The 24,363-nt window shown below is 46.6% G+C and overlaps 1 protein-coding gene across 1 annotated transcript in view; it reads left to right on the forward strand.

The window, feature by feature from the left end:
* TBC1D22B (TBC1 domain family member 22B) overlaps positions 1-24,363 on the forward strand; it is an 81,499-nt gene that overhangs the window by 41,176 nt on the left and 15,960 nt on the right. Inside the window, exons 9-12 of the mRNA XM_040473374.1 lie at positions 17,324-17,430; positions 17,745-17,820; positions 20,148-20,275; positions 20,560-20,655. Of these exons, the coding sequence (XP_040329308.1) occupies positions 17,324-17,430; positions 17,745-17,820; positions 20,148-20,275; positions 20,560-20,655 (407 nt within the window). The remainder of the gene's footprint in view (positions 1-17,323; positions 17,431-17,744; positions 17,821-20,147; positions 20,276-20,559; positions 20,656-24,363) is intronic.

Raw genomic sequence — 24,363 nt, forward strand, 5'->3', positions numbered from 1 at the left:
CTTAAAAGGGGTTGAGGATCCTCCCCTTCTCCTTTTGATTTCTTTATCCGCTTGTGCTTAGAGACTCCCAAGAAAACCCATGTGTCATGTGTGTTCGCTCAGGCAGTTAAGGAGAAGCTCATGCGGAAATCAGAATGTTGGAGGGGGTCTCAGAACATCATCCATCTATCCTCTCATGTCACCAATGGGTTGTGAGATGCCCTGTCTCCTTGTTGGTGGCAGAGCAAAGACTAGAAGCCTTTCTGTAGGCGCTGGAGGTGGTGGGTTATTGCGGGTGTTGGAGGAAGCCGGTGTGGGAGAGGAAGAGGGTAATGAGAAGTAGACCAGAGTGGAGCCCCTTGGAGGGTAAGGGCATGAAACTATCTCACTCGATCCATCCCATTCATTGTTTTCTCATAGGGCTCAATGGATGGTGTTTTGGTCTTTTATGAGGCAGTTTCCGAAAAGTAAGACGACTAAATGACACCATCTCCCATTCCCTTTATTGGCAGCAAGCTGGGCAGGACTGGGAGGAAGGTCTCTCTTGCCCACTCTATCAGGCGGTCCTAAGCAAAAGAAAGATTAGTTAAAATGTAGCTACGAAAAGCAGATAGGTAATGCTTTTGCTAGAGGACTTTTCATTTTCCCTTTCACATTAATGGGTCAGCTTTCGGAGGCAGCTTAATTCTGTGTGTTTAACTTTATTAAGAGCAGTGCAGCTGATCTGTTGGGATTTGGGGGTTGCTTCCTTGCAATAGTACTCTTCTAAAACACTATTAAAGGATGAGCCTAGGAAGGTAGTAATCCGTTCACTAATCTACATTTGAAGTGTAAATGCTGGCATGGAATCTCGGTAACAGTATCATGCCAGTTACAAATAACCCTCAGCAGCTGCAGTCTCTAATTGGATATTTAATTATCTCGTTAGCTGCCATTTATATTGTATGCCAGATTTTCCTTTCCTTTCTGTAGGCACAGCTCTGTTGGTCCCACCAAGCACTGTGCCTTTCTTTGATAGATATGCCAGCATTCTGATCTTGGTATTGGCAGCCGCACCTGCTGACCCACGGCGTTTATGCAGTAAAGCGTGGGCTTCTCCACCCTTCCTTGGAGGCAGTCTTGGCAAGGCCATGCCCAGTGTTACTGCTGCAACAGACTTCAGAAAGGTCTTGGTACCTCCTCCTAGACTGAGGAAGGTGGGGCCCATTCTTTTTTTTTTTTTTTTTTAATGGAAACTTTTGTTAGGTTAAGTTTCAAACAGATGTAAAAGTAGAAAAAATAATGCCATAAATCTCCATATGGCTCTCACCCAGCTTTCCCAGCCAGGCTTGTTTTATCTATCCCTCTATCCGTTCTCTTCATCCTTTCCTCTTTGTGAATTATTGGGAAGCAATTAGACATCATATCATTTCATCCATAGATATTTCTATGTGTAGCTCTAGAGGATAGTGATTAAAGAAACTCACAGCCATCATGCAGTTATTACATCTAAAAAGTTGTAATAGCTCCGTAGTATAATCTCATATATAATCAACATACACGTTTTTCTGATTCTTGTAAATATATTTAATAGTTTGTTTGAATCGGGGTACAGATTGGGTCCACACATTCTAATTGGTTGATGTGTCTCTTAAATCTCTCTTATTCCATCTGTTCCCATCCCTCTTTTTTTCCTTAGGAGTTTGTAGCTTTAGCCCTTGTTTTTCTGGTTTTCAGCTTAGGGCTTTACCACGCCAACCAGGGATAACACCCTGATTCTTAAAGCACTTTACCATTTTGCAAAGCACTGTGGCCTACCAGATTTCATTTAGTAGGCCCCAGTATCTCTTTAAGGTAGATGCACAACTCACTTTACAGGGAGAAATCCCAGGCTCAAGGATTTAATAAGCTTTCCAGACTCAGACCTAGGTCTTTTGACCTTAATACCTGTCCTCTTAATATGACTTGCTGCTGTTTCAACTTAGATCCCTGTTTTCAGACTTCTAATGGCTCCCTCTACTCCATTCTCTGTTCCAAAGCAGGCAGTATATTTCTTACTGCTCCTTGCCTTTAAAAAAAAAAAAAAAAAAAAAAAAAAATTCAATTACAAAAAAAAAAAAAAAAAAAAAAAAAAAAAAAAAAATTGCAGTACAAAATACATACTCATTGAAAAAAATCAAAACAGTATAGAAATGCGGTTACCTCCCTTACCTCCCACCCTGATCTGGTGTATATTCTTCTAGACCTTTCCCTGTGTGTACTGCACATACTATTTTTCTTTATTGTGTTGAGAAAAAAATGGGTTTAAACTATTCATACTTTTCTTTCTTTTAAAGATTTTATTTGGGGGGTGGCGCCTGGCTGGTTCAACGATAGAGTGTATGACTCTTGGTCTTAGGGTCAGGAGTTTGGGCCCCGTGTTGGGCATGGAGCCTACTTAAAATTTAAAAAAATTGCTCGTAAAGATTTTATTTTTAAGTAATCTCTACACCCAGTGGGCTCGAACTCACAGCCCTGCAATCAAGAGTTGCATGCTCTACCAACTGAGCCAGCCCAGTGCTTCAACTATCCATAGTTTTCTTTTCTTTTTTTATTTTTTATTAAAAAAATTTTTTAAAATATTTATTTATTTTTGAGAGAGCGAAAGAGAGAAACAAAGCAGGACCAGGAAAGAGGCAGAGAGAGAGAGGGGGAAGAGAATCCGAAGCAGGCTCCAGGCTCTGAGCTGTCAGTACAGAGTTGCAAGATCATGACCTGAGCTGAAGCTGGACGCTTAACCAGCTAAGCCACCCAGGTGCCCAACTAACCATAGTTTTCTATATCTTGTTTGTCTTCATTAAAAAAAAAAAAAAAAATCACGGCCAGCTTTCCAAGTCTGGACATACAGATCTACCTCATCATTTTCAGCAATGACATTTGTTCCCCTAATAAGGCTTTACTACAGTTTGTTTATTTAACGATTCCTCTATTGAAGGACATTTAAGTTGTCTACAGTTTTTAGGTATTATAAATAATATTGTACCTATTTTGAATATCCTTATATATACTTTCTTGTGCATTTGTGTTAAACTACGTATTTCTCCTGGGGTGCCTGGCTGGCTCAGTTAGATGAGTGTGCAGCTCTTTATCTCAGGGTTATGAGTTCCAGCTCCACGTTGGATATAGAGATTACTTAAAAATCTTAAAAATAAATAAATAAACAAGCAAAAAACAAACCTTATTTCTCTGAAAGAGAGCCCCAGAAGTGAAATTGCTAGTCCTAACAGCATGCCAAATAGGTACTTCTTTTTTTTATTTTTTACTTATTTATTTTTAATATTTATTTATCTTTGAGAGACAGAGAGAGCATGAGGCGGGGAGGGGCAGAGAGCGGAGACACAGAGTCGGAAGCAGGCTCCAGGCCCCGAGCTGTCAGTACAGAGCCCAACCAACATGGGGCTTGAACTCACGAACTGTGAGATCATGACCTGAGCCGAAATTGGATGCTTAATCAACTGGGCCACCCAGGCGTCCCTAGGTACTTTTAAATTACACGTCTGAATTCTAAGTTTGTACCAGTTTATACTCCAGCCACTAGCGTGGGGGTGCACTTTTCTTCGTATCCTTAGCAGAACTAGATATCCTAATCTAATTCTATTTCACCAATCTGGCAAATAAACCACGGTTTGTGTTCGTTTTTGTTCCGCTTGTTCGTGAGTGAGGTTGTTTATCTTTTCTTCTGTGTACATATTAGCATTTGTTTCTTGGGGATCTGCTTGTTCAGATCCTTTGCCACTTTTTCCTGTTGGATTGTTGGTCTTGTTGTGTAAAAACTTTTTGTAGATTAGATATATTCCTCCTTTACCTGGTATGTGTTAAAAATAGTAGGCTTTACCACACAAAATTGCTAATATTCAACCATTTTTGACCCCCCCACTGCCAGATGAGAATTTTATATGGTTCAGCCTAATATTGTTTTTCTCCCAGACTATCATTTGTCTTTTAACTTTGTTGATTGTGTCTTCTTCTATAGAACATCCTGATTTTTATGTAGTCAAATCTGCCCATTTGACAGGTGTTGATTGAGCTCCTGCTGCCTGCCAGGGGATAGAGAGGCTAAAATGACAGAGGTGGGCCCTGCCCTCTAGTGGAGGGGCTCACAAACAACAAGTAAACCAGTCCTGGCAAATGGTGCTGAGGTCGCGAAGGAGACCACTCCTCCTTCATGGTTTAGGGGTTTGGTATCTTGCTTAGGAAATCTTTCCTTCCTCACCTCAAAATTATGAAAATACTCTCTCCTGTTTTCTTCTAATACTCTTGTGGGTTTGTTTTTACATTTAGCTCTTTAAATTTCATTATTAATTTGTTTTCCTGAATGGTGAGGGTTGAGATTAAAGTTCCTGTGCAACTGAATGGTTCATTGTTTCAAACACCATTTATAAATAATGCATCCTTTCTTCACTGGTGTGAAATCCCTCTTGGTAATACAACATAAATTCCTTTATTTACATGGCTCTCCTTCTTTATTCTGTTCCACTTATTCCCATTTTGATGCCAACAGCACACAGTTGGGGTTTTGAGCTTTGTAGTGTGTTTTGTCATTATTCCAGGGCCAGGCCCTTTCACCATCTTTCTTAAAAACTTGGTTTGGCTCTTCTTCCATGTGAACTTTAATTTATTTTTATGTTTCTACCTTCCTTTCTAAATTTTATTTTAATTTTTATTATTTTTAAAAAACGTTTATTCATTTTTGAGACACAGAGAGCACGAGAGCAGGGGAGGAGCAGAGAGAGAAAGGGAGAGAGAGAATCCCAAGCAGGCTCCGTGATGTTGGCACAGAGCCTGATGTGGGGCTCGATCTCATGAACCATGAGATCATGACCTGAGCCGAAACCAAGAACGGGACATTCCATCAACTGAGCCACCCAGGTGCCCCTCTAAATTTTATTTTAAATTCCAGTATAGGGTCGCCTGGGTGGCTCAGTCGGTTAAGCATCTGACTTCGGCTCAGGTCATGATCTCTCGATTTGTGAGTTTGAGGCCCATGGCGGGCTCTGTGCTGACCGCTCAGAGCCTGGAGCCTCCTTCGGATTCTGTGTCTCCCCCTCTCTCTGCCCCTCCCATGCTCATGCTCTGCCTCTCTCTGTCTCTCAATCATAAATAAATGTTAAAAAATACATTAAAAAATTCCAGTATAGGTAACAGTTGTATTAGTTTCAGGTGTACAATATAGTGATTCAACACTTCCATACAACACCTGGTACTCATCGTGACAAGTGCTCCCTTAATCCCTGTCACCTGTCTCGCCCATCCTCCCCACCATGTCTCCTCTGGTAACCATCAGTTTGTTCTCTACAGTTAAGAGTCTGTTTCTTGGTTTGCCTTTCTCTCTTTTTTTCCCTTTGCTCATTTGTTTTGTTTCTTAAATTCCACGTACGAGTGAAATCATACAGTGTTTGTTTTTTCCTGACTGACTTATTTCCCTTAGCATAATCACACTGTAGCTCCATCCGTGTCATTGCAAATGGCAAGATTTCATTCTTTTTTTTTTATGGCTGAATAATATTCCATTGTGTGTATACACCACTTCTTTATTCATTCATCAGTTGATGGACACTTGGGCTTCCATATCTTGGCTATTGTAAATAATGCTGCTATAAACATGATGATGCACGTATCCCTTTGAATTAGTGTTTTTGTATTTTTTTGGTGAATACCGAGTAGTCCAATTGCTGGATCATAGGGTAGTTCTATTTTTTTTTTTAATTTTTTTTTTTTAACGTTTATTTATTTTTGTGACAGAGAGAGACAGAGCACGAACGGGGGAGGGGCAGAGAGAGAGGGAGACACAGAATCGGAAGCAGGCTCCAGGCTCTGAGCCATCAGCCCAGAGCCCGATGCGGGGCTCGAACTCACGGACTGTGAGATCGTGACCTGAGCTGAAGTCAGTCGCTTAACCGACTGAGCCACCCAGGTGCCCCAGGGTAGTTCTATTTTTAACCTTCTGGGGAACCTTCATACTGTCTTCCATGGTGGCTACATCAGTTTGCATCCCCACCAACAGAGTGCGAGGGTTCCTTTTTCTCCACATCCTTGCCAACACTTGCTGTCTCTTGTGTTTTCGGTTTTAGCCATTCTGACAGGTGTGAGGTGGTATCTCATTGCAGTTTTGATTTGCATTTTCCTGGTGGTGAATGATGTAGAGCATTTTTCATGTGTTTATTGGCCATTTGGATGTCTTCTTTGGTGAAATGTCCACTCATTTCTTCTGTCCACTACATGAACTTTAGAATCAACCTGCCAAATTCAGGCAGTGGGAACCTTTTAGAATCTTTACTGGAGTTACAGTGAGTTTATAAATTAAGTTTTGTGGGCTTTTTTATTGTAGTGGCTTTATTGAGATGTAATTCATATACCATACAATTCACCCACTAAAATGTGCAGTTCAGTAGTTTTTAGTATACAGAGTCGTGTAACCATCACTACAATCGAGAACATTTTCATAACCCCCCAAAAGAGAGCCTGTATCCCTTAGCCATCACCCTCAAGCTTCCCATCCCCTCTACCCCTAATTAGTTACTAATCGACTTTCTGTCTTTATGGGTTTGCCTTTTCTGGACATTTCATGTAAATGGAATCTTACAGTGTGTGGTCTTTTGTGCCTAGTTTCTTTCACTTAGCATGTTTTCGAGATTCATCCATGTTGTAGCATCTGTCTATACTTCATTCTTTTTTTTGGTCAAATACAAATATCCATTGTGTGGATATACCACGTTTTATTTATGTATTCACCACTTGATGGATATAAGTTACGTTTTAAAGAAATGAGGCATTCAGACTTCTCCCCAGCCTCAAGGTCGTCTTGAACAGAGATACAATATTGTTTATGACCTTTAAGAATAATTCTTGGGGTGCCTGGCTGGCTCAGTCAGTAGAGCAAGTGACTCTTTGGGGTGGTGAGTTCAAGCCCCACGTTGGGCATAGAGCTTATATTAAAAAAAAAAAAGGGGGGGGGCGCCTGGGTGGCTCGGTCGTTTAAGCGTCCGACTTCGGCTCAGGTCATGATCTCACGACCCGTGAGTTCGAGCCCCACGTCGGGCTCTGTGCTGACCGCTCAGAGCCTGGAGCCTGTTTCAGATTCTGTGTCTCCCTCTCTCTCTGCCCCTCCCCTGTTTATGCTCTGTCTCTCTCTGTCTCAAAAATAAACATTAAAAAAAATTTTTTTTTTAAAAAGAATAATTCTCTTGTTTAGGTAATAATGCTTCTTTCCTCCCCTTCTCTAATGGGGTTGTATCCTAATAAGGCAGCTACTATAAAAGTCTTTTGCTCTGACACCCCTGCTTCAGGAGGCCTCAGGTATCTTTCACCTGTGGGATAAGCCAGATTCTTGCCTTTGTCATCCTGGGCAGGTGCCACCAGGCAGCCTTGGCCCACTGCCCCATCTCCCTGAACCATAGCTTGAAGGGTCTGCTCTATCAGAGCCTCTCTCCTTTCTCGTCCCCTATTTGCACTGTACCACCTCCGTCATGTCTATAAAGTAGCACCTGAGCTTGCTTCGTGGTATGTCATGTTTGTTGTAAAAAGAGTTAAAAACGGAGATCCAGTCACTCCCTCTGAGTCAATAGAGAAGCTGTCTATAGCTAGCCTGGCCCCCACGCAGCTTCTTTATCTGCTGAAGACAGCTGCTCACATAGAAGCTTATCTCTGGATAAGCCAGCTGTGTCTGGGCCCAGGGTGACAGTGCTAAAGGAGATCTAGTCTCTGGCCTGTGATCCCTGAGACTGCAGAATACCTGTAAACTCTCATCCACAAGAATGTTTGCGCTTACACAGTATTATTGATCTAGCCCCAAACATATTAAGGTCCACCATACCTGATAGTGTGGTCCTCATCAAAACAAACTGCTTATTGGCAACTTTTGAGTGATGCATATGAAAAAACCCTGTAGAAGAGCTGAGCTCATGACCCGTCTTGTTTCCAAAGGCAGAGTGGTATCTATCTGGTGGTTTCCATCAGTACAAAATGAAACCCTCAGTATCGAATAGCTCTCCCTCTTCTTGTCTGCATGAAGCAACATAGTAGGATTTTCATTTCAAGTTCTACTTGAAGCGTGATGTTTTCAGAAGCGTCATGGCGATGGAACTCCCAGAAGGGAAGTCTTTCCCAGACCTCTGACTTACGAGTCCCGGCCCCTGTGTGACATTTCCACTTGGATGCGTCGTAGATGATCAGTTGGGGCTAGCTTGGCTACGTGTGACTGGGAACCCCAAATAATAGGATCTTAAGCAAGATAGAAAAGCTTATTTAATTTCTCTCATATAAAAAGATGAGAGGTCGGGTGCCTGGGTGGCTCAGTCGGTTGAGCGTCCGGCTTCTGCTTAGTTCGTGATCTCACAGTTTGTGGGTTCGAGCCCCGCATTGGGCTCTATGCTGACAGCTTAGAGCCTGGAGCTCGCTTTGAATTCTGTGTCTCCCTCTGTCTCTGCTTCCCTTGCTCATGCTCTGTCTCTCTCTCTCCTTCAAAAATAAATAAAAACATTTAAAAAAATTAAAAAAAAAAAAAGACAGGTAAGTAGTCCAGGGCTTGTATCCTAGGGCTTAGCCTACTCTAAGATATCAGGGACCCAGGCTCCTCACTCTTGTTCTTCCGTTTTCAGCATGTGGTTTCTTCTTGTGATCCAAGATAGCTACTTGTGCTCTAGCCATCACGTCTGTATTCCATCCAGTACGGAGAAGGAAGGGAAGAAAGGAATACTCTTTCCATTTAAGGACACTTCCCAAAGTTGTATATGGTGCTTAGGTTTGAATCTCTTTTGTCTACACTTGGTCATGTGAGCATAGCTGGCCACAAAACAGTCTATATCCCAGGTGGCCAGTACTCTTTAGGGGTCCCTTCACCAAGACATAAAAGGGAACAGTTATTTGGGGACAGCCTGCAATTTTTGCTACCCCTAGGCTCCTCACACTCCGTGTTTTACCGACTCCTTCTCTCCCTGGACCCAGCCACTCTTTTCTCACAGTTGGCAGAGTTTTTTGACTCTTCAGTCAGAAATGCTAAGAATTGTGCACGAGTCTCACCCTTCTATATCTAATCATTTACAAGCCTCTGATGATTTTATGTCCTAAACGTTTCTTGCGTGTGCCTTGCTCTCTGTTCTTCTGTGACTGCCCTGGGTCAGACCTGGGTTGCTGAAATGGCCACGTGTGTTTCCTCTTTATCCCCTTTCAAGCCCATTTTACACACCATTCAAATACAGACTTGCCCATGCAGCTCCTCTACTTAAAGCTCTCCAGTAACATCCCCTCACGTACAGGTTCAAGTGTGTCCAGGTTGCCTAGCTTGTGCAAGGTCCTGTGGGATCTGCTCCCTCCCACATCCCTTAAACTCAGCCGCCCCAAATTGACATTTTTAATCTAAAGCCTGTCCTGCACCATGTCCTTCTTCTCCCCTGGGCTAATCTTTGTGCCTCCTTTACAAAGGAAGCCTGCCCTCACCCTCGCCGTGCCCCCGCCCCCACAACAGTGCTGTGTCCCTAACCCCCGTCCGTTTCTTCTATAGCACTTCATCATGCCGGTTGTTGTTTGTATTGTCCTCCTGCCCTCTGCCACCAGATTATATGATTCTTTAAGACTATAGGCTATTTTCTAAAATTTTTTTTCAACGTTTATTTATTTTTGGGACAGAGAGAGACAGTATGAACGGGCGAGGGGCAGAGAGAGAGGGAGACACAGAATCGGAAACAGGCTCCAGGCTCTGAGCCATCAGCCCAGAGCCCGACGCGGGGCTCGAACTCACGGACCGCGAGATCGTGACCTGGCTGAAGTCAGATGCTTAACCGACTGCGCCACCCAGGCGCCCCAAGACTAGAGGCTATTTTCAATATCTTAGATTCCTAGTGCTTTCATTTTGATGTCCGAAATAGGCACTCCATACATGTCTAAGTAAATGAGAGAATGAAGAGTTCACGATTAACTTTGTTAAGATATTTAGGAATTAGTATGGCATTGCTAGGATTGGCCGCCAGGGGGCAGTGAATTACAATATTTTGATACTGTGCTGAATTAGCCAGAAGTTTTGTCTCTTCTAAGAGATGGAGACAGGAGTAGCACTACTCACTCAGCGAGTATTCATTGAGCATCTGTACTGTGCCGGGCACTGCTCTGGGCACTAGGGATACAAACATAAGTAAATAAAGTAGAGAAAAAGCACAGTCTTTTACTGCTAGGTATTTATTCAAGGAAAACGAAAGCTTACAGTATCCAAAAGACTGTACAAGAATATTCATAGCAACTATATTCATATAGACAAAAATTGGAAACAACCCAAATATCTGTTAACAGGAAAATTCAGTGGATTAGTATTTAGCAATAAAAAGAATGAACTATCAATAAATACAACAACATAGAAGAAACCATCCCCAAACCACTGTGTTGAACAAGTCAGATACCAAAAAAGGACACATTGTATCATTCCACGCAAATGGGGTTCAAAAATAATCCATGGCAGTAGAAATCAAAGCAGTGGTTGACCATGGTGGGAGATTGGGAAGAGACATAAGGAAATTTCTGGGGTGCTGGAAATGTTCTCTATTTGGACCGAGATCTTTAAACAAATTTTTAGTGTTTATTTAATTTTTAGAGAGAGAGAGAGAGTGAGAGAGAGTGAGTGAGTGGGGGAGGGGCAGAGAGAGAGGGAGGCACAGAATCTGAAGCAGGATCCAGTCTCCGAGCTGTCAGCACAGAGCCCAATGCAGGGCTCAATCCCACAAACTGTGAGATCATGACCTGAGCTGAAGTTGGATGCTTAACTGACTGGGCCATCCAGGTGCCCAAGGACTGAGGCATCTTTTACACAGATGTATACGTGGGTCGAGACAGAACTGTGCACTTATGTGTCGTCTACTGTAAGTAAATCATACATAAAGATGGGGTGCCTGGGTGGCTCAGTTGGTTAAGCGTCTGACTTCGGCTCAGGTCATGATCTCACAGTTTGTGCGTTCAAGCCCCACATTGGGCTCTGTGCTGGCAGCTCCGAGCCCGGAGCCTGCTTCAGGTTCTGTGTCTCCCTCTCTCTCTGACCCTCCCCTGCTCACACTCTGTCTCTGTCTCTGTCTCTGTCTCTGTCTCTGTCTCTCTCTCAAAAATGAAAAAAAAACATTAAAAAAAAATTTTTTTTTAGAGTCCTATCCTTGGTCATCTGAGCCACCTAGGTGCCCTGATGTTGAAGTTTTTAGTGCCCACCGTCTTTGGATGCTTTCCTCAAGGTGCCTCCTGGCCCTGTCTTCCTGGATGAAGCAGCCTTGTACATGATAGGCGGTTGAGGAATACTTGAGGCTCTTCCCGGCCACACACACGTATGTGGGTGTAGCCCTGCCAGAGTGTTGAACTGAGCCACCTCCAGCTGACACTTGAGAGCAGTGTGTGCATTTGGTGGGACGTCCAGTGCTGGATTTCCTCTCATGTCGGAGGGAAGTTCTCCAAGGGCAGGTTGTGGCTTATCGCCTTGGGAACCTTGAGACCTAGCCTGCTCTCTCGCGGGCGGTGAGCTGAGTGGCACGTGCTTGCTTGCTCGCTCTGTCTGCCTGGCATCTGACCCAGGAATCAGCGAGCAATGGTACCAGAGGAGAGATGGTGACAGCTAACATACTCGAGGTGTTTGAGCCCAGATGAAGAGCCTCAGAGCAGCTGACGTGGGGGACCCTGGACTCCCCAGCCTGTTCGCATCCACAGTGTCTTGGGGACATGCTGCCTGTCTCTGTGGGTGATCTTTGGACAGGTCCTAGAAGGCTAGGTGTTTGCTGGACCTGGCCCTTCTTTGGCCCATTAACCCAAATACATAGTCTGGGTTTATGTAATCTGGGCTCCCACAGCCAGTGCCAAGAGGCTGGGGTAACCCCGAGTCAGTAACGTTTGCTAAGTAAACGTTCTACTTTACTGTAGAAAGTAGAAAAAATGGGGTGGTATGTTGATTTTTAAAACTAATTTTAACCAGGGTCTCATGATGCACGTGTGCTCGGGCTGCTCCACGCTAAGAAGTGAACAGCCAGAGATCGTGTGTCGTTCCGAGTTAACAGTTACCTTTTAGTCACTGCACCGTCAGGCACAGTGTCAGGAAGGGCTCGCTGGTCAGCTGCTTCCCCGCATCTCTGAGACAGCACGCCGCCTCTCTCACGGTCTGCGGCGTGGTCCTCACGAACCAGAATCGACTCCCTGCGGGTCTCTGCTCTGCCGGAGCCTCAGAAGAAGTCTTCCGTCTGACCTCCTCCTTGCAGGAGACCAATTCTCTTTACCCTCCTTGCTCTGCCAGGTCGTCTGACCCTCCAGGAATTAGCCGGGAGCCCCTCCACCCTCCCCGTACTAGGGTTTGCAGTGACATCCTCACCTTGGCTGCTGCCATCGTGTACCTGCCTGAAAATGCCAGATGAATAGTGCCCAGTAATACATTTATGTCGCGTTTCGAACCACTTAAAAATAATTACGTGCAAGTGACACCTTGAATCCCTTGACACTTTTCTTAAAGCGGTGTTTTTCTGGATGTAGTATTTACGTTCTTATTTTATGAGCTGCTTTAGATGGGTGACCAAAATTTTATTTTTCCCTTTCCTCAGTTTACTTTTGTGTTCGGAAAATATTATGTAAGGTATTCATATGTGTCTAGTTTTAAAACTATAAAGACAGGAATCAGGCAAACCAAAGGCTTTAGGAAGTAGAAAGGCTATCTGCAGTCTGATGCCTTGAATCTCCTCTTGCCCACCAGTCGGGCCGAATCGTTCTGCCCCAACAGATCACAGAATCTAGAAATTGCCCTGCAATCACAGATGGCTCCTGGGAGATGCCTAGAGCGGCAAAGAGACGAGTTACTCTTGTCAGTTTAAGCACAACTAGTTCTTCCCAAAGCTGTCTTTGAGTATTTGAGGCATACACGAGCCTGATGTCGGGCCCAGGACTTGGGGTTCTCAGAAAAATAAACACTCGACTAGAGTCACCGCTCAAGTACATTTTATCAGCTAATAAATGGACATGTTCTCGTCGAGCCCAGAGTGGGCAATTTGATTCTTATCAAGAGCTTTTGGGTTTCCTCTTTTTGGATGCTTTGCCTTTTATTTTTTATTTATTTATTTTTTCCAACGTTTATTTATTTTTGGGACAGAGAGAGACAGAGCATGAACGGGCGAGGGGCAGAGAGAGAGGGAGACACAGAATCGGAAACAGGCTCCAGGCTCTGAGCCATCAGCCCAGAGCCCGACGCGGGGCTCGAACTCACGGACCGCGAGATCGTGACCTGGCTGAAGTCGGACGCTTAACCGACTGCGCCACCCAGGCGCCCCTGCTTTGCCTTTTAAAATAGCCAGAAGATATCCTTCAAATCTCATTGCCTCCAGTCGGAGTCCTGGCTGTTGCACGCTCTGTAATGACAACCAAAGACGCTGCCCCCGTTCGAGACTACATTGCTGGCATGGGTTCCCGTTCCAGCTTCAATTGTATGCTGAATTTTCTCAAGTGGAATGTTTAATGATCCTCCTGAACAGACTGTTTATGCTGAATGAAGCTCTTCAGAGAGCATTTGGGCCTTCCTTTCTCTGCTGCTTTTTTGCTGGTGCACTCAGCTCACAGTTTTTGACTGGATGTGTGAATTTTATCCTCCCAGCAGGCAGAACATTAGAACGAAACTCTCCTCCCACTCCCTGAAAGGCTGGTGAACTGTCCCACCGTCCGTGGAAACAAAAGGTCTAATGCGCAGGCCAGGCACACGGGGAGACAGAGCCCCTGACTCGAGGCCCCCAAAGAGGGCTCAGCATCTTGTCTGTTGGTCCCTCTGCTCCTGGGCAGCTAATGGTTTGGAATCGGTTCAGCTCCCGAGAGTGGCATCTTGCCGACTTAAGACCTTACGTTGTTAGATTTTTCCTCCTTTAGACCAAATGGGGGAAACGGAAGGCTTTGAAAATTAGCTAATCTTTAAGGTACATATTGGAGTTAGGTTAGGGGTGGCTGCGAATAACAGAGATCCCAAATAACAGAGGCTCCAAAGAGATGGAAGTTTGCTTGGGCCTCTTTTAATAACGATAATACCAGCTAACATTTACGTCGCGCTGCTCGTGCCAGGCACTGTTGTTAGCACATGTCATGTATTAATCCTTGCAGTGTCCTGGGACACTGGTAGGGTATTACCACCTTAACAGAGAAGGAATTGAGGCACCAAAGTAAAGTCCTTTCCCAAAGCCACACACCTAGCGAGTGACGGAGCCAGGACTTGAGTCTGGCTCCAGAGTCGGTACTCTCAGCCACGTGCCGTTCAGTCTGACAAAAACGCCACAGGCTGCCAGGGCTGATACGGTAGCTGTGCTCCCCGTTCTCGGGGACCCGGGCTCTTTTCCCCCCGTTGCTACTCTGCGGTGGATAGTTCCCACTCCCAGTTACATTTCCACTGTGGTGTTCTGGAATTGCAGAGTGCCCCGGTTGGAGAGGACTCCTCGAATGATCATGGAGTTCTGGATCCTCATTTGGGAAATGCGCGGGAGCGGCAGGAGTGGTTTCGGTCTTGAGCCTTCCTTGCGGGTCTTACGGTTTTCTTCCAGCCCCGTTCTGAAAGGGGGGCTCCTGCCTAGGACAGTTAGTGTGAGCAGCCGCGCTCGGTCCAGGAGGCGGCACTCTCCTCGTCGCTGCTGGGCTGGCCCCGGGGAGCGTGCTGCCTGTACCTGTGGCTCAGAGCACTTCCTGTACAGGGTCGGAGGGGGTCGTCTCTCAGGGCCTTGTCTGTGGTAGCGGGAGTCGGAGCCACCTGCTATCTGTCCCTAGGGGGGTGGACATGTAAAGTGGTGGAAGGCGTGTGGAGCAGCGAGCTGCGGGTACGGGATGGTCTCAGAAATGTAATAGGAAGCAAAAAGAAAGAGGAAGGTTCTGAACTGGGTCTTAGAGCTCAGTATTCTTTAATAGTATGTATATGGCACACAGTAGGTGTTTAAGTTGGTGGGGGGGATGCTATTTAGAAGGTTGTGTGTTTTTTTTTTTTTTTCATGTGATTTCTCAAGCGGACCTTTATATGTTATCTGAAGTCTTAGTTTCTGCAAGCTTAGTGTTAGTTTACAAAGCCTTGATTCCTTGTTGGTGATAAAAGACAGGTGTAGTCAATTGTAGCCCTTTCCTTTCTAAAATAATGTACGTTTTTTCCCCCGACTGTAAAAATTATGCTTATTGTAGAAATTTTGAGAAGTCGAGTAAAGCTTAAAGAAAATAAAACTCTTTTATCTCTACTACCTAGGGAATAAACACTGTAAACCTTGTGGTATATTTTGTCTTTCCTCTGTGCTTATATAAGCACACATAAATATTGTATGTAGAGTAGTTGAGAGTATACCATAAATAATTTTGTATCTTGCTCTTTTCCCTTAACACTGTGACACACTTTCCTTTGTCGTTACAAATTCTTGATAAGCTTCATCTGAAATAGACTATATTGTACCCACTGTGTGCCAGGCCCGATAGTTAGCACTTTACATGTATTAACTGTGGCTGTACTTGGAGTTGAGCTTGTAGGTTGTTTCCAGGGTTATAGCTTTTCCTTTTTTCTTTAAAAAAAATTTTTTTTTAATGTTTATTTATTTTCGAAAGGGAGAGAGACCGCGCGCGAGCGGGAGAGGGGCAGAAAGAGCGGGAGACGCGGAATTCGAAGTGGTCTCCAGGCTCTGCTGAACTGTCGGCACAGAGCCCGACTCAGGGCTCGAACTCCCGAACTGTGAGATCGTGACCTGAGCCAAAGTCGGATGCTCAACTGACTGAACCACCCAGGTGCCCCAGGATTATAGCTTTTCTAACAAAGCACCCTAACCCCCTCAAAAAGGTTTTTACAGTCTTTGATGTCCATTAAAAAATGCTGTTGACACAGAATGAAAATCTGAAAATTGTTACATGTTGTCCCAAGGGGGGTTAGTTGTAGGTCGTAGTAATAATTCTCATAAATGAAAGGGCTGGATTCTGAATATATGTTGTCAGATGCCTGTGTCTTTGCAGCACATAGGACTGCAGCGAACATCCTGTTTTCAAAATAAGGCTGTGGGTCTAAGGAGAAAAGCCGCCTTTGGCACAGAACTCCAGCCTGAACATTTGCACGTGTGGCCTCTGCCAGGCATGCTGGGGCCTGTGGGTTGAGGTGGCCTGTCATGTTGGCAAGCAGAGCCTTCTTAGTACTCCCACCTCTGTGGCAGGAAGGACACATCCCATGGCCTTTTCCTTCTTCAGGTTTCTAGAGCACTTCTGATGTTCTCCCCACTTGGATCTCAGAGACAGGCTGGTTCTCACTACTATTACTTAGTGTGGGGTTGCCACGAGAAGCTAAAAGAGGTCTCTAAAAGGGGTCCCTGGGGGCCTGGGTGGTTCAGTCGGTTAAGTGTTCAACTTCAGCTCAGGTCATGATCTCATGGTTCCTGAGTTAGAGTCCCACATCTGTGCTGACAGCACAGATTCTCTGTCCCCTTCTCTTTCTGCCCCTCCCCCACTTGCATGCACACATGCACTCTCGCTCTCTCAAAAAGAAAAACAAAAACATTAAAAAAAATAGAGTAAATAAAAGAGGTCCTGTGGCTAAAGAAGCCTGGGAAGTCCTGGATAAAAAAGGTTACATAGATTCACTTAATGCAAAATTTGTTATAATTTCTCAAATCCATTTGTTCGCTATGATCTTTGTGAATCTCCAAGATGAGACTGCCATTTCTCAACCGTACTTGTCTACGGAACGCCCTTCTTCTGGAGTACCCTATAGGTTTGACGTTTTACGGAACCCAGCTTAGGTCGTCCTACCAGCCTGGTGAAATTGAGTCCCAGAAGCCCCGTCAGGCTTGAGCCATCTGCCTTCACACCCTCATCTTCATTTCTGAGTGGTCTCAGCAGTGGGTCTGTCAGAATATGGAGATTCTGTCTTTAAAATGAACTATGGGGGGGGCCAAAGGAAAACAAAAATGAACCACAGGGTCCATCTGATCCCACCTTTCTCAGTCCATGCAGGTGTGCGTATGCTAGACAGGTTACTCAATTTCTGAAATCAAGAATTTTTCCAGACCACCTCCAAGGGTCTGGGTATGTAGCTCACTGAGCATGAGGCCTGAAATATCTTTTCCTAAAGCCGAATGAACAAATACAGCCGAGAAAGATATGTTGGACCCGGTGGAACCGGTGTGAGAAGTGGCCTGTTCAGTGTTGTAACGAGATCCTCAAGAGCTCTCCTGGGACCCGCTTGCCCACCTGACCAGGGGAGGAGGACAGGCCCTTACTCCTCCCATCACTTTAGCCTGGCTGTCCCCTGGCCTGAAGGACCCCGTAGAAGATCCCAGTCTCTAGCTTTCTCCATGTTTTAGAGAAGACCTCTGGACTTTCTTCACCTTTTGTTTTACAGAGGAGGACGTGGAGAACTTTGACGTGACCAATTTGTCTCAGGACGTGCTTCGAAGCATTGAAGCCGACAGCTTTTGGTGCATGAGCAAGCTGTTAGATGGGATCCAGGTGAGCCGGCTCTGCCCATGCGGGCTGCCCGGGTCCAGGGACTCCCTGCAGGCCTTTGAGCTCCTTACTGCTCCTCAGCGTCAGCCAGGAGCGCCCCCCCCCACTGCCCAGCACGGCTCTTCCTCGTTCCTCCACAGTGCAGGGCTCCATCAGGATTTGCCCACCCTCTGCTGTTCTGTAGATTCCTTTGTTCTCCAGAACCCGGGCACCAGCTGTGGAAAACAGCTTGTGCTTTTAAACGTGTTTCAGTGAACTCGAGAGCGGTAGCACGACTTTGGAGTCCCTGTTCATCCCGGGCTCTGTGTCATTTGCAGGATAACTACACCTTTGCACAACCAGGGATCCAGAAGAAGGTCAAGGCGCTGGAAGAGCTCGTCAGCCGGATTGATGGTAGGTTGGAAGAAGATGGATTCTCTGGTAGCAGCACGGTATGGTTCCGACACAGCCAGTTGTGCTGGTGGGGGCCTCTCCTCTGCCCGCTTCTTTGCCACCACCCTCTCCAGTTCCGTCCGGGCTGTTGGCGCGCCCGCGTCCTTCCACGCGTCGGCAGGAAGGGGAGGCGAGAGGTCTGCGGGCCCCTCGAGTTCTTTTTTCCCCTTTGTTTTTTGTCACCAAGTTCTGTCCATTCTCTTTAGCATCTCTCTTCACATTTACCCTTTTTTTTTCTTTTTTCCAACCCTTCCTCCCTTTTTCTTCTTTTCAAATTTGCCCTTTCTTCTCCATTTCCCTGGCCACAGCTCTGATCCAGCCATGTCTGGATTTCTGCAGCTTCCTCCTGTAAGGACTTGCCTCCTCTGTACTCTTTCCTCTTCTAAACCTTCTGTGATACAACTGCATCTTTCCAGAGCACCATCCTGGTTCCGTCCCTCTCCTGCTCTGAAGCCTCCTGTGGCTCTCCCTTGCTTCTAGCGTCAAGCTGTACTCTGACCTTGTCCTTCAGGTGGTGGTGTCATTCAGAATTCCTGGGCTTGACGCAGAGTCCTCTAGTCTGGCTGATATCCGGCAGGCCTTTCCGCAGCTCTCTGCGACTAGTTTGGGCTGGGGTGGGGGTGGGGGGTGGCGGGGGCGAGAAGTGAGACATGACTCTTCCTGGCACAGAAGGTCTCTGAGGGGCGAGAGCCCTCCAGTAATTCCTTGGCTCTGGCTTGGAATCATGGAATGTTAGAACTAAAAGGCAAGCTGGGAAGCCCTGCTCTTGACTGATGAGGAAACTGAGGCCCAGAAAGAGAAAGTCAGAATTAAGTTTCATAAAGATAGCCTAGAACCTCACAGCAAGGTCTTCTGTTAAGTGGGCTCCGTAGCACCATTTACATTGTAGAGCTTTTTTAGCACTCTACCAGACATGATACAACTAATAAACCTCATTTCCTGGCTTTCTGTGTGGATTTTGTGCCTCATCAAGGCATCGCCTTTCACCCCGCCCCCGTACAAAACCCGCGTATCTTTCTCTCTCCTTCCCCAGCTTCTCCCTTCTTGAAAACCTTCCCTGGTTTGTGCCACTCACTCCAGCTTCCTTTCATGACAAGATTTCCGTCTTCCTGTCTTGTTTGCTGATTTACGGTTGTTTTCGACACATCGTCCGGAGGCGGTTTTTCCCCCTTCTCGCCTTGACCTAGCCGTGAGCTTCAGCGTGGGCCCGGAGGGCAGAGGGCTGTGGTTTCTGCCACCGTCTGCCCTCTCCTTGTTTTTTCTGCCCTCGCGAGTACCTGATAAGTAAAGGCATAGTACTTTAGGATATTGGATTGGTAAATATATATATCTTTATTGTTTCATTGAATCATAGAAGTAATAGACATTATAAAAATTAAGACAATTCAGAGAAGCACAAAATGAAAAGTAAACAACCTCCCCCCTCCTTAAATCCTATTCCCCAGAAATAACTAGTGTTATTATTCTTTCAAAAAGTGTATGTCTTACGTATTTACCACATGCCAGGTGCTGCTGTGAGCATTTTTGTTTTCTCATTTTCTCCTCCCCCGAATCTTCTGAGGTACGAATAATTATTTGCATTTTCTAGATTAGGAAACTGAGGAGGATAATAATTTTTTTTTTTTTAATGCTGTTAAGCACTATTTAAAGGGCTGTCATGTAGAACAGGGATCAGGTTTGTTTGGGGTTGTTCCAGAACACCACACAAACACCAAAGGTGGGAGTCAGGAAGGAGCTAGTTTCTGTTGAATACAGCGAAGCACTTTCTGGCGAATCACTTAATACATCAGTGGGAGAGGCTGCCCTTGATGGAGTCAGTGAACCTCTTTCTCTGGCAGTGTTTAAGTCCCTGCTGGCTGCCATCTGTCAGGGATGCTGAGGAGGAAGTCCTCACTGGCAGGAGGATGGCCAAGGTGACCCCCATGGTTCTGTTCCATTCTGCCTCCTCCTCTGAAGAGTAATGGGGTCAAGCAGCCAAGTGAACCTCACGTCTGCCGCTTTATGGCCAGAGGAGCCCTGTGAAGGAGGAAAGGTACCCAGAGCGTCACCATGGGTGTTAAAATAGTTTTGCCGAGTGTGGGACTGGGTTACCCATGTGGTGTGGCTGTGAGATGGCAGAATCCGACATAAAGGACAGTCGGATGCCAGTTCGGCCCTTCTGTGCCTGTATTCCCCGGGAGAAGGGGGGAGAAGGAGATGGAAACTGCCTAAAGGCTCATGCGACCCTTTCAGGGTCCAGTCAGTCCCCTAGGTTGTGGTCTTGGGGCCAATGACACTTTCTGTTTCAGAGCAGGTACATAATCACTTCAGGAGGTACGAGGTCGAATACCTACAGTTTGCCTTTCGTTGGATGAACAACCTGCTCATGCGGGAGCTTCCCCTTCGCTGCACCATCCGCCTATGGGACACATACCAGGTATGAGGGGACCCCTGCCCTCTCCATGCCAGGCTGTCCCTGAGGCCCCCAGCTCCCTGCCCTGGTGGAGAGTAGCTGCTCAGAATCCCCTACCTCCTTTCTATTTCTGTGTCTGCCTTGGCCTCATGGGCAGGGCCTCTACAGAGTCTGTTCAGGCCTCTGTGTGCCCAGCCGTGAAAGGAGTGCCTTGCTGTGCTCCTACCTTGCAGGAGGACCGGGACCGAGAGGACTAGAGCCGGCTCCTTGTCAGGGCCTGGAGACCTAACTGTTCTTTCCCTTCCCAGTCCGAACCGGAAGGGTTCTCCCACTTTCATCTCTACGTGTGTGCAGCCTTCTTGATCAAGTGGAGAAAAGAGATCTTGGATGAGGAGGACTTTCAGGTGAGTGGCCAAGAGCTTAGCCTGGGCTGGGATGAGCATCAGAGAGGGAGCCATTCCGTTAGTGGGGCTGCACAGGGAGAAGGTGCAATGGCAGGTACCTGGCCGAGAGGAGGAAAGGAGACAGGGTGCTCAGAAGGCCGATGGGCCAAGTCAGTGAGCCCCAGAGTTCTTCAGTACGAAAAGGGTTTTAGGGCAACTGGATGGCTCAGTCAGTTAAGCATCTGACTCTTGATCTCAGCTCAGGTCATGATCTCACGGTCCATGGGATCAAGCCTGGAGTTGGGCTCTGTACTGGCGGCACCAAGCCTGCTTGAGATTCTCTCTCTCTCTCTCTCTCTCTCTCTCTCTCTCTCTCTGTCAAAATAAATAAATAAGCTTAAAAAATATATATGTATATGTATACATGTATGTATATACGTGTGTGTGTGTGTGTGTATTTTTTTTAATAGGTATTAGTGCTAGAAAGGTTGCAGAGCAGCTAGGCAGGCTTGTCATTCATTCATTGACAAGCATTTGCTGAATGCCTGCCATGTGCTAGGCACTGGTGAAGGCATAGGATATACTGGAAAGCAAAATAGACAGATCCCTGTTCCCATAGAGCTTACATGCTGGTTGGGAAGAGACTTAACAATAAACAAAAGCATAGGGAATTTTTTTTTTAAGTAGAGCAAGATAAAGGGATTATTAGGTGGTAGGGAAGAGATAGTTTACAATTTCAAATACAATAGGATAGGCTCACTGAGAAGGAGATGCTTGAGCAAAGGCTCAGGGAAGGTGAGAGAGTGAGTCATGGATATCTGGAGGACGAGTGTCCAAACAGAGGGAACAGTGGGGTTCCCTGGGCTACTTAAGGAATCATGGTGGTGGCCTGGAACAGAGTGGTCCAGGGGAAGAGTAGGAAGAGGTGAGGCCAGAGAAGTCACAAGGGACCTAGGTCACAGAGGACTTCGTAGCCACTGTAAGCTTTGGCTTTTACTCTGAGTGGAAGGGGAGCCATAAGAGGGTCGTAAGCAGAGGAGGGCCGTGATCTGACTTACATTTTCAAAGGATCGCTCTGGCTTCTATGTAGACTGTAGGTGTGGACGAAGGTGGAGGCAGGGAGACTGCCCAACAGGCTGTTAGAGTCCTCCAGGTGAGACACGAGGATGGCTTGGACCCGGATGGTGGCAGTGGAGGTGTGACAAGTGGGCAGATCTTGCTTATATTTTGTAAATAGAGCCAACAGGATCTCCTGATGTGTCGAGTGTAGAGTAGGACAGAGAGGGATGAGTCAGGATGACTCAGTTTATGAGAAGGGTCTAGGAGGAACAGGCTTATGGAGGAATTTCAGGAGTTCAGTTTTGGGCATGCCAAATCGGAAGTGCTTTTAGACACCCAAATGGAGATCTAGAGTAGGCAAATAAATCTTAGGAGTCTGGAGCTGGAGAAGGAGAGAGCTTGGACTCATGTTTAGGAGCCTTTGGCTAGATGGTCCTTAAAACCAGGACAGTAGATGAGGAGTGAGTGTGGACGGAGGAGGGAAGAGCCCCGGGCCTGAGCCCTGGCACACCTTCCCGAGGAGGCTGGTGGGGAGAGGTGGACAGAGCAAAGGAGGCAGAGGGGATGGCCGGGGAGAGTGAGGTGTCTGGGAAGCCTTGGCTGGGGAACGTGAAGAAGACTGGAGGGCACACGTTGGGTGGTGGAAAGCCAGGCAGCTGCTCCAGGAGGCCCAGGAAAGGGGGAATGGGGAATTAGGGGTTGAGGGGACGGATTGCGAGGCTCTACAGTCCGCAGACACAGAGGCCTGGAGGTTGTTCGATGGTCGTTATCTCTGGGGGGCAGCGATGGGCTTTTCTTTTTCTGCTTTGCACATTTCTGGACTAAATTTCCTTTCTCTTTCTTTCTCCCTTTCTTTTTTAATGGGCATAAAGCTCTTTTTAAAGCGGGGGGGGGGGGGCGAGCCAAAGAAGGTTGAATGTTCTTCTGAGTTCTAACTAATAACGTAGGTGTTCTCAAGAGCAGCAACATCTCTCTGTGACCCCTGGGCTGGACCTCTCCGTAATTGGTGTTAGGTGGTTAAAGAACAGAAGTCTCTTTAGCAGATAGACGGAAAGACGGGACCCAGCCTGCCCAAGTAAGGGCTTTGGAAGGAAAAGGAGAGAGTGGGCTTCTGTGAGCAGATGCTGGCTGTGGTGCCGAGAGGCTGCGGCAGCTGACCGCGAGCCACGGCTTCTGCCAACGAGCGGCATATGCGACGTCCTAGGATGAATGAGCACAAGGGGGCCGGATTGGCCGCGTGCTGGGGTGAGCTATCAATTCTGATAATGTGGTTGAGGTGGAGCAGGACATCAAGAGCACGAGGTCTAATTTAGTTATCATGAGCCAGGCTCAGTGGGCCTTGTCATATGTGATAAAAGTGCTTCCCAGATTAGCTCTGAGAGGTGGAGGTGATTCCTGGAATGGCTTTCAGCAATTCACAAAATGGCAGAACATAGGGCCATAATAGTCTGTGACTTTAAAACTAGAGATGTTCTTCTTTACCGGGTTGCATATTCGATTATCTGGTGGATTTGAGGTCTTTCTTCAGTAACCCACAGAATGACAATGAGGATTTGTGTCTGTTGCTGTATTAACACCTCGATGAGACTATCGAGGACTGTCACCTCTCTCTTATAGATGAAGTAGAATGGGCAATTAAAGTGGACAGTCCTCAAAGTTCCTCCCAGCCCCACTGTTCCATAATTTTATGGCCAAGAAGAGAAAACCTGTGCCCAGCTGTGTTAAGATCGACGGGCAGGGTCCCTTAGGAGACAGAAGCGTGGTGCAGGTGCGAGAGCGTTGTGCGAGATTGTGAGCTACTGACCCGTGACATGTGCAGAGAAAGAAGGCATGCGCAGCCTGACTGCTGAAGGGCCACGTGTGGTTAAGTGGCTGCAAAGGAAGCTCTGCAAATGAACACAGGTACCCCAGAAAGCCACACTGGCCCAGCCTGGATGAGAGAAGTTTGAGGGCTGAACAGCTGCAGCGACTCGAAGAAAAATTAGACGAAGCCACTGCAGAAATAAAAGAGAGTTGTGGTGGTTTCAGCAGACCGGCCATTGGTCACCCTTAGTGACAGGGAAGAAGAGCCCCCGGTTAGGGGAGCCAGTGGAGGGGCATCAGGGGGAAGCAGAGACCCTCCTTCGAAAGTTGAGGACTATGTAGAATAGTGCAGTGGTAAAGCCACGGTCTGTGGAGCCAGACTGCCCGGGGTCAGATCCGAGCTCTGCTACCTTTCTAGGTGTGCAGTCAGAAGCAAGTAACTTGGCTCTGTAGGCCTCGGTTTTCTTGCCTGTAAAATGGGGGTGAGTACCTACCTCCAGGGCTACCGTGAGGATTAAATCGTTAATTTGTGTGAAGCAGTTAGAATGGTATACGTGGCCTACGGCCTCAGAACAGGGTGCTTATTATCATTAATATTGTTTCCTGAAATGTACTCCCGAGTCTCAGAAGCAGTGAAGACAACGCTTTAGGAACCCAAGTCTCTAAGTGGTGTGTAACTTACCAGAGGAAACCATGCTAGGCTAATCGTGGGCGAAGCTGCCAAGCTAGATGGGCAAACAGGACTGGAGAGGGGGGTGTCAAAGTTTGCGGGGGTAAAAGGCAGTGTCCCAGCTGTGGCAGAAGCCCCCAGAAGGAAGGGCGCCTGCTTCTCCTTGGCTGAGCAGATATCTGGGCTCATACTGCCTG

Source organism: Herpailurus yagouaroundi, unplaced genomic scaffold, assembly GCF_014898765.1.
Source record: "Herpailurus yagouaroundi ecotype Mexico unplaced genomic scaffold, PumYag 139, whole genome shotgun sequence".
Classification (NCBI taxonomy): Eukaryota; Metazoa; Chordata; class Mammalia; order Carnivora; family Felidae; genus Herpailurus; species Herpailurus yagouaroundi.